Raw genomic sequence first — 12,637 nt, forward strand, 5'->3', positions numbered from 1 at the left:
TCACTCAGCTCCCCGCCCCGGCATTTGCTGCTGGCTGGGTCCAAGCAGGGAATTGCTGTTCACAGGGCAGTTTGTCCTGGCCCCGGAATGGCACATGGCACAGGCACGGCGTGTGCAGGGAGGCTGTCGTCTGTCCAGTGTGGCTGCACCCCCAGCTCCAGAGGGCACATGGAGCTGGATTTGTGTCTGAAAGTAAAGATCTGAGGGGAGGTCCCTGGATAATGAGGGCTTTGGGCTTGGCTGTGTGGAGTCGCCAAAGGCCGGGCATGGGGCAGGATGCCCAGCTCTGCCCCTACCCTCCTGAGTGACCAGGGGCTGCTGGCTTCCCGTCCTTCCCTCCGCTTTCCATCCTCACCTCTGCTTCCCATCCTTGCCTCCACTTCCCATCCTTGCCTCCACTTCCCATCCTTGCCTCCACTTCCCTTGCAGCCCCAGCTGCCCTGCAGAGCTGGGCTCTGTGCTGGCTCCCAGACACCAGAGGGGCTGCAAGACCCTCCCTAGGCATTTTACAGCCTGTTTTCCTGCAGACAGTCCCTCACGGCCTTTTTGGGCCCTGGAGGGAGCTCCTCCTGCATTCCGAGCCATGGACAGGCACACTGCCCACAGCAGGACAGACAGCCAGGCACTCCCGAGGGGCCAAGCAGGCATCCAGCCCCATCCTGGTGTCTTCTCTCTGGAACTCAAATCAGCACCACTCCCGGACAGGAGGACTCAAAGCCCTGCCCCATTCCCAGGGAGCAGACAGGACTGGGGAGAGGAAGGGAGGGTCCCAGGCCTTTCATCACCGCAGGGGAAGTAACGTGGCTCCGTATCTTTGTCCCAGTTTTACAGCTAGAAAAGCTGAAGCAGAGATGCTGGGTCTCATCCAGCCCTGACCCCCATCCCTGCTGCTCCAGAGCCTTGATCCAAGCCCCCACAGGGATGGAGACCATCCAGCCCCGGGCTGCCACCAGGGGAAGCATCCTCTTCCCTTTCCCACCACAGCCACGGGCCAGGACTGCTGGCCCAGCTCTACCTGCACAGCCACTGGCAGTGGGGGAGGCAGAGCCAGCCCTGGCAAAACGCCACAGGAAGCCAATGGGTCAAGTGTTGCTTAGAAAACTCTGGGAAAATATGTTTATGCCATGGATCAGAGCAGCTCCTCTGGCTGTTGCTACAGAATAAACAACGTGTATTTAAAACTACTTCTTTACACATAGAGAATTGGGATGAATTAGGGGAGATCCCTACTTGGGGAGAGCTGGGATGCAGATGGGAACTGGCACCTCCTTGCTGGGCAGCACATGAAGTTCCTGGTGCCCACAGATGTGTTCGGAGAGAGGAAACAGATGCCTGAGCTGATCCCAGACACATCTGAGGGCACACGGGCTCTGCTTGGTCACAGAGAGTGAGGGGTGAGAGCTCAAGTAGCAGCTATGGATAAAACAAAAGCTTTTTATAGCTGGGAGCTCGCTCCCTCCCTGGCACGTGGCCACATACTCGCCGGTACAGGACATGAGATAAACCCATCACACGGTGGAGTCACAGTGCTGTCACTGCCCGTGGCCACACCAGCGTCCCCCTCTCCCCTCTGCTTCAGCTTCGAGCAGAGGGTCCAAAACCAGCCCCAGTGCAGCAGGTGATGGTACCAAAACTGCCCACGAGCCCTCAAGGGGTTTCACCTGTCCATCGCAAGGGAGGACACCTGGGGACAGCATGGGACATGGATGAGGACCATGGGATGCTCTTCCCTCTGCCTAAGAAGGAGATGCCCAAGGAGAACCATTTTACCCCAAATTCCCTCCCCAGGGAGGGAGCTCTGGACTCGCTGGGATGGGCACAGGGCCAGGCTGGGCTTTGGGAATGGGTCCTGCTCTGGCTGTGTGTCCACAGAAGCGATAGACTCCCCTGGACTTTCAGAATAGTTTCCATATCAGATCCACAAATCTTGCTTTGAAGTTGTTTGGGATTCTCTGTCACCACATTTCCTCATCAGCACATAAACAGGCTGTGATGAAGCTTTAACCCCTGGGTACTGCCTGTCCCAGGAAGCCTGCAGGAAGCTCCACATAAACTCTGGTCTCCATATAAACCCTCCTCCCCCGGCACAGGCGGGCACAGCTCTGGGAGCTGCAGCACTGTCAGCCAGGGCTTGGGCAGGAAGTGAAAAATCTCTGTGTCAGAATAATAAAAGGCACTAAAAACGTGCTGTTTCACGGACTCTAATACAAGCTGCTGTTTTTAGCGTGTGGGTTACCCAAGGCGTGCTCAATATCCCATGGCAAATATCCCACGGGCAGCGTGTATCCACATTCACGGGGTTCAGGCAGGGTCTGTGCTGTGCGTCGGGGGTGCTTTACCCCCTGTTGCACGTCCAGTAGCTCCCCTGAGCCGGCTGCTGTCCCAGGACAGCTTCCCCATCACCCAGGGGAAGATCCCTGTGCCACCCCGGCGCTGCCATCCCAGCCCGGGGTGAGCCCTGGATCCTGAGGAGCTCCAAGCTCCCACGTCTCAAACACTCGCATCCTGTTTTCCAGGCGAAGCTCCTGGGAGCTCCTGCCTCGGTGGTGATGAAAGAGGCAGCGCGGGCACCCGGGAGGTCGGAGCTGGCCCAGCCGGGCCTGAGGTCACTCTGCTCCCTGTTTATCAGCCCGTTCCCACAGGGTTTTGCCCTACGGACACACAGCTCGGCAGAAGGAGCCGTGGTGTCCTTCAGAGGCCGGGCAGGGCTGGTGGGACCCCTGTCCTCGCCTGGGGCACCCTGGGGTGAACAGATGGGGGCTGGAGGGGTGGGAAACCCGCCACGGAGAATGCAGCTTATGGCCACCGGCATCGCTTCCGAGGAGAGGAGATGGAGGCACGGATCTGGCTCCGGGGCCATCCTGCCGTGCCCAGAGCAGGCAGTCCGAGACCAGGCACAGCCACTCGTCACCCCGGGGCTGCAACTCTTCCCGAGGCCACGGCAGCAGTGAGAGAATGAGGGAAAGGGGCATCGAGATCCTGAAAACCAGCCAGTGACAAAGGCTGCGCTAAGGCAACCCCAGGTCCTGCTCCTGCCCCCCAGATCCCTGCGCAATTATGTTTTCAAATTAAAAAATAAATCATAGTAAAGCTGTTTTCTTTCCGGTGTTGTTGAGAAGAAAGCCTCCTACAGCAGCAGCAGCAGCAGGGCGGTGCCTGCAGGCAGTTATTCCCAATTTCTGACATTTTTATCACGCCTTGCACCATGGTTTCATTTCTGACAGGTCCCATCTCCCTCCAGCTGCAAGTACCCAGAGAAAGGAGAGTCCTCATGCTGCCATCACGACCTACAAACGTTTTACAGATGTTTTCACAGCTCCTTTCCCATTGTTTCTGGTTTTCCTTCAGCTGTTGCTAAAGCAAACTGGGGTGGGGGAAGGAGGGAGAAGTTTGCAATAACACGGGTCCAGATTTCACAAAAAGTGTGGGAAGTGTCGAGAAAAAACGTCAACAACAGAAATGACCTCAGGGAGAGCCGAGCTTTCAGGCAGGGCTTTCGGAGGGAGAGAGGAGCACCCTGCCCGTGGGATTCCCAGCTCTGCCCCAAAGTGAGGTGGGAGGGAGAGGGTCCAGCCCTGCTTTGGGGAGAGAAGCTGCTTTGGGGAAGCTGGCAGGGATGAGGGAGTGAGTGCCAGCAGCCCCGCGTGGAGCCCCCTGCCAGCCCCCCCACCACGGACACCGGGCCGCCCGCTGCCTCCCCCTGCCCCTCCTCTGCCCCCTGCATGCCCGGGCACCCTCTGCCAAAGCTCCCGGCTGTGCCCCCACTGCCCAACAGCACCCATCCCTGGGCCCCTCCTGGGGCTGACACCAAGCTGTGTTTGCTTCCAGCCCAATGTTTGCAGGGAGGAAAACCAACAACAACGAGGAGGAGGAGAAAGAGGAAGAGGAGGAGGAAGTCAAACACTCCCCCTCCGGCTCTGGGTATGGGTGCCACGGTGAATCCCATGCCACAGAGGCTGTTGCTAGCAGGTGTCAAGAGCAGGACCCAAAGAGCACATCCCAGGGTTGCGTTTTGGGGTGCTGAGCACCCCCGGCAATGCCAGGGGCGTCCCAGTCAGGGTTTCCTGCCGAGGGCTGGGGCCAGCGGAGATGGCCTTCCCAAAGGCAGGATGGGCTTGTTTATGGGGCAACTTTTATCTGCACAAACAGCCCTTGGGCGGGCAGCGGGGATGTGGCTTTGTCCGGGTTTGTCCTTATCGCCCGCCGCGATCGGAGGGGAATGTAAACACAGATGGATGGGGTGGAAATGCCGCGGCACCGGGACATCCTCACTGGGATGGGGTCCATCATCATCCCGTCCTTCATGGGGCTGGAGTGGGGTCCCCAGGCCTCCATGGGAGGGGTGGGGTGCAGAGAGGGCTGGGGATGAGCCTTCCCACGCGGGAGCCACACGGACAGGAGGTGATGGATGGGGCAAGATGAAAGCTGCCAGCCCCCCACTGCCCACCATGCAGGAGTTTATCCTTCCCTCGGGTTACCTTTTTCCTGTCTCAGCAAACCCTCCTGTAATCACAGCCCAGTCGGGATTGGTGGGGCCGGTGATGGCAGGGCCAGGCAGGAGCTGCCCCTGCTGCCATCCCCCGGGGCTGCTCTCACACCAGGGACAGGGGCATTTCATGACTTATAAAACACGTTTTCTTCCCCAGGACCCTGCCAGGGCAGTGAGTCCTTCACCAAAAGCCACCCCGGCTCAGCTACCAGTGATTCAAAGCAGGTCAGAAGCAAAGACAGTGCTGGTGGAGAGACGGACACCTCGGAGAGGCACTTCTGCTCCCGATTTAGAAGGCAATAATGCGATAACCTCGTGTCACATGAAGATGACGAAGGGCTATCCAGCCCTGGGAGCTGCCCATGGAATGGGCAGATAAAATGCCCTGGAGAGGAACATGCTGTAATCGGAGGGTGCTGGTAGCAGGAGAACACCCAACGCCTCTTCCCTGCCTGCAGCAGCTCCCGGGCAGTTGGAGCTGGGCAGGAGAATCCTGTTCCCTGTGTGCTGCCGGGAGCACCGAACTCCAGCAGGCACTGCGATGGTGACACCGTGGTAGGGCCGGCCCTGCTCTGCCCCAGCCAGGATGTGCCCTTAAACCCTGACCTTCCCCCAGTCCTTGACCCCATAACGGTCCATTCTCCAGCAGAAGGAGGAGGAGGAAATGGCAGCGGCTGCCTCGCTGGGTTGGGGGTCACTGCTGATGTCATTTCATGCCGGAAATGTTGTTTTCCTGCCCCAGTGCCCAGTAATCGATTCAGCAGCTGGCACAGGGCGAGGGCTGCCTGCCAGGCACCACAGCCTGCCTGGGCTCCCGAGGGGTACCACAGCGTGCCTGGAGTCCCACAGGACCCTGGGGGGCAGAAACAGCCCTGTCCATACCCCAACCTGGCAGGAGACCACTGCCCTGGACACCGAAATGCTGCCCCATAGGAAATGCTCAGAGATGCCCTGGGGACCCCCAGCACCCCGGAGCGGGACCGTGGCTCCGCAGGGATGAGGCTGGCCCTGGCCACGGTTCGGAGCAGTGCGTGGCTGCTGAGCTCCATCTGTCGGAGCCGGGCTGTTGGTTTGGGCAGGACGGGGCTGGCTGTGTCCCACCACCGCCCGGAGCAGGAGAGCAGCCTCAGGCCCCGGCCCAGGGACAGGCACTGCCACAGCCTCGGTGACCCCGCCGTGCTGCAACACAGGCGGAGCGCTGCCGAAATGCTGCTGGCATCTGCTGGTGTCTGTGCCGTCATCCGTGCTGGAATCCAGCCTGGCTCCCGGCATCCCGGCCGTCAGCAGATGTCAGCACCGGACCGGTGTCCGGTGAGGGTCAGCAGAGCCCTGTGGCCACGGCTGGGGGGACCAGGGAAGGGATGAAGGGCTTCTTCTAGAGGGTACTCGTGAGCAGGGTGGTCCCAAGGATGCTCTGAGGGGTTTCATGCCCGGGTTTCATCCCTGGGTTCCCCAGCCTCCCCCATGCCCAGCCCAGGGGTCCCGCCCAGCCGACCCTGCGCCCCTCCCACCACAATTCAGCCTCTCTTTAAAACTTTTCTTTTATAAGGTATTGAGACAAACCCTATTTTTCCACAGCTCCAGGCCCGGCAGCCCCACCGGAGCATCCCCGGGCACACGGCGTGGGGGATGCCGGACCCGTGTGTGGCCCCCCGGCTCCTCCCGCATTTGTTCCCGGCTCCTCGGGGGAGGCAAAGCCATTTGGGATGGGGGTCTGCCACCCAGCCGGGCGGACATCTGTCCCCGCAGCGTTCCCACGGGGACCACCCGGACCTCCCAGGGCGGCCACCCCGCGTGGGCAGGGGAGGGCACGAAGGGGCAGCGCTGCCAGCACCCCCGAGGGCTCTGTGGGCTCCCCGCGTGGCGAAGGGCCCGCGGCACGGGAAGCGCGACCCTGGAATGGGGGGCACGGCCCGAGGGTGCCCCGGGGGCAACGGAGCACAAAAAGGGGACCCGGGGTCCCTTCGGGGGTCCCGCCCAGGCCCCGCCCAGGCCCCGCCCATTTAACGTGAAACCCCGCCCCGCCTGCTTTGCATAGCCCCGCCCCTCCGGGCCCGCCCCGCCCCCGTCACTGCGTGGCCCCGCCCCCTCCCGGGCCCGCCCGCCGGAAGGGGCGTGGCGCTGCCCGGAAGCGGCGGGCGGGCGGCGGCAGCGCCGGTCCCGCTCCCGGTCCCGCTCCCGTCATGTCGGGCCGCTGCTGCCAGGGGCAGACGCCCAGTCGCGACATCCCGGGCCCCGGCAAATGCCTCGCCCTGCCCGACGGGGCCCCGCTGCCGCCCGGCGACTACAGCACCACGCCGGGGGGCACCGTGTTCGGGACCACGCCGGGCGGTGAGCGCCGGGCCGGGCGGGGTCCCTGCGAGGGGGAACTGGGCGGGCCCTTGTGGGGGGAGAGCGGGGAGGTCTCACCTGGGGAGGGGGCTCGGTTGGAGCGGAGGGGGGAGCGCTCCCCTTCTGTCCCGGCAGGAGAACGGGGAGTCCCCGCTTTATCCCGGGACGCAGCGGAGGTTTGGGGGGGCTGGGGCAGCAGGACAGCACCTGCCCAGGTGTCCGTGCTGGGGAAACACGGCAGCGCCTCGGGAGCCTCGCAGGGAACAGCCTCGGCCTCCCCGTGGTTACTGATTAATTCTGATCTCTAATATTTGCTGTTTTCTTTGGCAGTCAGCAAACCCTGGGGCCTTTTTCTTTATTTCTAATCCCAAATTGCTCCAAATTCTGGAGGCACAGCGCTCCGCTGCTGCAAACAGGCCGTGGGCTTGTTCCCTCTTTGTCTGCTGCGACGTCCTGTGCAGCCTCAGGAAGCTGCCGGGAGAGGAATCTGTGGGGATTTCATCCTCAAGTAAGAGTAACAAACCGATTATGCTAAGGGCTCCTCCATCAGAGAGGTTTTGTGTCCCTGTCTCCTCCTTGGGTGTTTAATTTTGGCAGTTTGGCCCCGAGAGAAGTGGCCGCGGTTCCAGGTGATGGCACCTGGCACAGGGTCAGTGTGGGGCTGGCACAGGGTCAGTGTGGGGAATTCCAGCTGCCTCTGGTGCCCCTGAGCCGGGGCTTGGGGTGATTTTTTTTCCACACCCTGTAGAATGCAGGTCACTGCCTCCCTGCCCAGGTGGATGTGAGCAGCAGGAATGATGAAGCCGTGCCTGAAGTTCAGCCAAAAGAACAAACTGTGGGAGGGGATGGAGGTTTTGTTGGTCCCTCGGATCTACCACAGGATTCCAGGGGTTAAAATTCGGAGAGAAGGGGAAGTGACACTGCTGACTGACTCACCGGGGTTTGTGTGTGCAGAAAAGCTGAGGTTTGGGGTTGTTTTGGCCATGTGTTCCCTCTGAAAGCAGGAGATCGCTGCAGGGATTGTGTTGGGGTGTGGGAGACTTCCCCAGAGTGGGTAACACAGCAGAAATGAGCAATTAGCGGCGCGCAGTAATGAGCCCTCCGGGGCTGTCAGCTCTTGTTCCCCGAGGACTTGCCGAGTGTCGGCAGCGAGAGGAGAGGCTGGACCGTGTTTGTGGCCGGGGTGTGCCCACCTGGCAGCGCTCGGGGCTGTCCCGGCCCGTTTGGGGACAGCGTGTGCTGCCCGGCCCTGCTGCGGCATCACCCCGCTGCTGGAGGGAGGGAGGATTCGGAGCTGCTGGAGGACAGACACGCAGGGCTGCGTGTCTGCCTTGTGGTGCTCTCAGGGAGCCGAGCATCCCGTGGTGGGTGGGTTTTCCTGCTAAATACACCCTGGCCTCCCTGGCAGCACCGGGGAGCTGCTGGGAACGTGGCTTTGGGCGTGTGAAGGAGCCTCTTTGTGCCTGGGGCAGCCCAGGCTGGGTGTCCTGCCCAGGGTGTCCTGCTCCAGCTGTCCACAGGCCCTTTGCTTTCGGGAGCTCTGGGCATGAGGCTGTTGGAGGAACGTGGAAGCTCCGTGCTCCCGGTGCTGGTACATGAGCCGCAGTTCCAGGAATCCCTGTCCTAGTCCTGCTCCCTGAGCTTCCCAGGAATTTAACACCCCTCTCCCAGCCAGCTGACTGTTGGGTTGGATCCTCCTCCTGAAACAAGTCAAGTTCAGAATCATCAGTGAAAAGTTTTTCAGTGTTTTGAGAACTCTCTGGCAGAACTTGGTTGGAACACAACACCCGGACATGTTGTTTTATGTATTTATTTTATATTTATAGTGTTCAAACCAAAGGGAGTTGATTGTTCCAGGACAGATGGTGACGGGAGCTGTTTGCCCACATGTGTGTACTTTAGTTAACGCTTTTGGGGAGGGCACAAGGACAAGTTCCTTTCCCTCTGGCTGGAACAGGAGCAGAGCAGGACCTACCTGATCCAGAGGGGTGTGCAAACACTGTTTTGGGAAGCAAACGCTGTTTTCCAGCACTTCCTGGGTTAAGGCTGTGGGCTGTTTGGAGGGATCCCTTTTCTGCCTGTGGTTTTTGAGCTTTTTCCATGAAATTCCTTTATAAGGAACAGGGTGTTCCGTGGTGTTCCTAGAAATCCATGCCCAGAGGCTCGATGTGGTAGGCTGGAGCTGGGTGGTTCCTGGTTAACCCTTGGAGCATTAGCAATCTGTGTAAGCCTTGAGCAAGGTGTGTGTAGCTGCTGCTCTGCCAAGGGACATGTCCGTGCAGGAATTCCCGCTGGGCAGCGCTCAGAGGGACACGGCCCTGCCACGTCCTGTCCCCTGGTGTGTATTCACCTGCAGGTTCAGGTGGGATGTGGGTTCTGGTCGTGAGTGGAAAATAAATTCCGTTTTCTGTTTGCTTTGTGGGCTGGTGTGACCTTGAGCAAGGTGGAAGGGGCTGGATCTGCTGCTTCCAGCCCCTGCCTGGGGTTTGGAGTCCTGTGTTGCTCTGGGCAGCAGCTGGCAGCGTTTGGGTACCTGATGCCTCACCTTTAGTGGCAGAAATGGTGACAATGTACCTGGCTTTGGGGTGAGGTGATGCAGACTGAGCAGTGAAGCACTACATCACAGCTATCGCTTAGATACCCGAGAATCCCTGAGTGGTTTGGATTGCAAGGGACCTTAAAGATCATCCAGTTCCCCACCCTGCCCTGGGCAGGGACACCTGACCATGTTCCTGTCCCCCCCCAGGTACCAGGATTATTTATGACCGTAAGTTCTTGATGGAATGCCGCAATTCTCCGGTTGCCAAAACACCCCCCTCCGACCTTCCGGACATTCCAGGCGTTACCAGCCCGAACGTGGAGGAGTTGAAGCTTGAAAACCACCATGTCCAAAACTGTGAGGAGAAAGTGAGCGCAGGTAAGCGCAGGCAGCAAAACCCCAACAACCCGTGAGGTGCGCTGCTGGTTCCTAGAAATTCCAGAGCTGGAGTGGAGCCAGGAGATTCCCGTGAACTGTGGTCAATTCTCCAATGACTTCTTGGAAAGTCAGAGTGGGCTCGGTGTCACAGGGTAACAAGGTTCTCGTAGTTGTTTGATCCTGCTGTGGGCCCCAGCAATGTGACTTTTGCAGTTATTAGGTGTAATTTGATATAATTCCCATTAATTCAGCATTTGGGAAGCTGCTGTTGGCTTAGGAGCCCTGTGGAGAGCAGAGGGGCAGCTGCTGCTGCCTCTCCCTGTGCTGGGCAGTGCTGCAGCTGCTTGGAGTTTCAGGTTACAATTCAGAGCAGGATTTACTTGAGTTTTTAATATCAGCCTGAGTTGTAAATTCCTCCTGCCTGTTTCTGACCCCATTTTGTGACAGGGACACTTCACTGAGGCCCTGCTGCAGCAACACAAGCCAATGTTGCCCTTGAAGAATTGTTTTAAAGTTATTTGAGGTTATTTCTTGAAGCAACCAGAACCCACCAAGTGCAAGTATTTATCTTCTCTCTAAAAATAAAGATCTGAAGGCTCTTATTCTGTGCTCACTCCAAGTAAAATCTTTCTAGAGTCAGGATTGCCTTGTGCCTGACACACTGTTGTGACCTGAAGTGGCTCACTGGGCTCCCTGGCACCCTGACATGCAGGCTGGGTGCTGGGTTGTGGCTCCCAGAGAATCCCTGTCCTCAGGAACAGCTCCTGGCTGCCCTCGCTGGTTCCTGTCTGGCTGTGGGAGCAGCTCTTGGGATGATGAGTGTGAAATGTGCCTGTCTGGGTTGTCCCAGCGACTGTCCTCATGGTGGTTCTCTACATTCCTTGTTATGAGGAAATACAGGTTAACAATAAATTATTTAAAGGGCATTTTCTCTCCCTCTGCTCTGGTGGATCCCCCAGAGCTGACACCTTTACCAGAGCTTCACAAGATGATTTTCACACCAACCCTGATGCCTGAATGCCGATTTTAAGCCCAAACGACCCCATTTCTGAAGCACAGCCAGCTGCCAGTCGCTCCTTCACTAAAATCTTTGGTATTTAATGTGGAACTCTGAGGACTCACCTGTGCTTTTGTCCCTCCCAGCAGGTGAGGAAGAGCAGTTCGACATGGACATCTAACGCACCTGCCCGGAGAGTGCTGATCCAGTGAAGCACCAGGAGTTGTCTTGAGGATTCCCACCAGCCAGGCTTACAGCAGCCCATGCCTTGAGTGCCTTCCTGCTCCTGGGAAAGGCAGATGATTCCCTCGGGAGAGCAGAGCGTGTCCTGTTCCAGGGGCCGGGTCTCGGAATGCTGGAGGAGACACTCTCACCCCTTGGTTTTGGTTCCAGTTTTATGCTTTTGTTAATCATTTTAATACTGTAACAGTTACAGAAATGCAATATAAGGGAGAAATAAAAAATCATGTGGAGTCTCCTCGTGTGGAGATGAATGCAATAAATGTGGCTTCTGTCCCTTATTCCATCAAGAAGCTGCTGACCTGAGGCATTAAAATGGGTCAGGTGCTTCTGTGCCTCACCCTCAGGTACCCCCTGTGCTGCTGGGGCTGGGCTGAACACCCCTGTGTCCCACCTGGTCCCTGGGGCAAGTTTTGGTCTGCCAGATCTGTGACAGAAACTGTCCCCTGAGTGTTTCCAGAAGGCTCTGTCACAAGGTGCGTTCTCTTGCCTGCCTGGCAGGGGGCCGGGCTCAGGCTGCAGGTGGGAATATTTGGGATCAGTTCAGCTGGAGGCACTTGGAGGGTCCCTGACTCTGAGCTGGGGAAAGGAAGGAGCCTCCAGCTTCTCTGCTGCAATTCCTTCTTCCTGGCATGTGTTTGCCTGAGTTTGTGATCCTTGCTGAAATTTCCATGCTGCTTTACCCTCACTTCTCTTTTCCATCATGTGGTGGGCAGGGAGAAAAGCTTTGGGGAAGAGGGTTTCACAGGGAGGTTAGAAACAAAGTCTGTCAGGGTTCAAGAGGGGCGTTTTCAACCAATAAAGTTAATTTTGCTGTGGGAATGTTCAGATTGGGTCCCCAGAGCAAATATCTTCATTTTTAGCCTCAGTGAGGTTTGATAAATGCGGTCTGGACAGTCTGTAAGACACATTGCTGTGCTACTGCTGGGGGGTGGGGGCAACCTCAAAGGAAGAGAATCCGGGGCACAGCCTGAACTTCAGACTTCCTAAACCACAAGGAGCGTCTGTGCAAATCAGGTTTGGTAGATAGCATTTAAATACCTGCTAATGAAGCTCAGTGGTGACATTATGATATGCAAACCCTCAATAATGAGTAACAGAACAAAGCAATTGCTGCAGATAAACATGCATTTCTCTAGGATAAGATTTAAGGGTTTCTCTGAAACCTTAATGGGAGCAAATCCAAATTTATTGCCCTCAGGTGTGACTTTATCAGTCTCAGCTGCACCAGTTACGTTCTGATGAGGGTTTAGAGAGGAGCTGCTGTAGCTGGGACAGACCTTTTTCTGTGTTAAATTGGTGGTTTTGATTAAAAATGGCACTGCTGGGCTGTGGTGCAGCTGCAGTCCAGCTCCTCATGTCCTCAGAGCCCTCCTGCTCCGGTCACTGCTGGCACAGCAACCCCCAGCTGCAATTTCCGCAGGGGCAGCATCAGTTTTTGGTTTAGGAAAACTTCCCATGTTGATGGCAATTTCCCCAAAGCTCCCCTCCTTCGGGGGAGACTGAAATAGCCGTGACAGGCTGGGGAGGGTGTGCAGGGACTGAATCCGGGTGCTTGTGCTGGGGCTCGTTCTCCTGCTCTGTCCGGAATTCTTGCTCCAGCGTGGGTTTACAGTGGGAAGGGTTGGATCGAGGGAACCCTCGGTGAGCAGGTTTCCTGGAC

The 12,637-nt window shown here is 57.9% G+C and overlaps 1 protein-coding gene across 2 annotated transcripts; it reads left to right on the forward strand.

The window, feature by feature from the left end:
- Positions 1–6,600: 6,600 nt before the first annotated feature.
- Positions 6,601–11,237, forward strand: EIF4EBP1 (eukaryotic translation initiation factor 4E binding protein 1). 2 transcript variants are annotated; one of them, XM_042024888.1, is made up of 3 exons: positions 6,601–6,820; positions 9,567–9,737; positions 10,884–11,237. In XM_042024888.1, the coding sequence occupies exons 1-3, from the start codon at positions 6,673–6,675 to the stop codon at positions 10,913–10,915; spliced, it is 351 nt and encodes a 116-aa protein (XP_041880822.1). In that variant the 5' UTR covers positions 6,601–6,672; the 3' UTR covers positions 10,916–11,237. The 2 variants fall into 2 exon arrangements, with proteins under 2 accessions (XP_041880822.1, XP_041880821.1); XM_042024887.1 differs by having other exon boundaries at positions 6,603–6,820; positions 10,881–11,237.
- The last annotated feature ends 1,400 nt before the right edge of the window (positions 11,238–12,637 follow it).

The sequence above is a fragment of the Corvus kubaryi genome, unplaced genomic scaffold (genome assembly GCF_017639235.1).
Source record: "Corvus kubaryi isolate FWS band 111438036 unplaced genomic scaffold, C.kubaryi_AGA036_p1.0 37265, whole genome shotgun sequence".
NCBI classification, from domain to species: Eukaryota; Metazoa; Chordata; class Aves; order Passeriformes; family Corvidae; genus Corvus; species Corvus kubaryi.

Excerpts from the sequence above, each read along its gene's own strand:
- EIF4EBP1 (XM_042024887.1), top strand. The coding sequence starts at position 6,673 with ATGTCGGGCCGCTGCTGCCAGGGGCAGACGCCCAGTCGCGACATCCCG. Across the intron at positions 6,821-9,566 it reads GTTCGGGACCACGCCGGGCG|GTACCAGGATTATTTATGAC; the intron begins GTGAGCGCCGGG and ends GTCCCCCCCCAG. Across the intron at positions 9,738-10,880 it reads TGAGGAGAAAGTGAGCGCAG|CAGGTGAGGAAGAGCAGTTC; the intron begins GTAAGCGCAGGC and ends TGTCCCTCCCAG.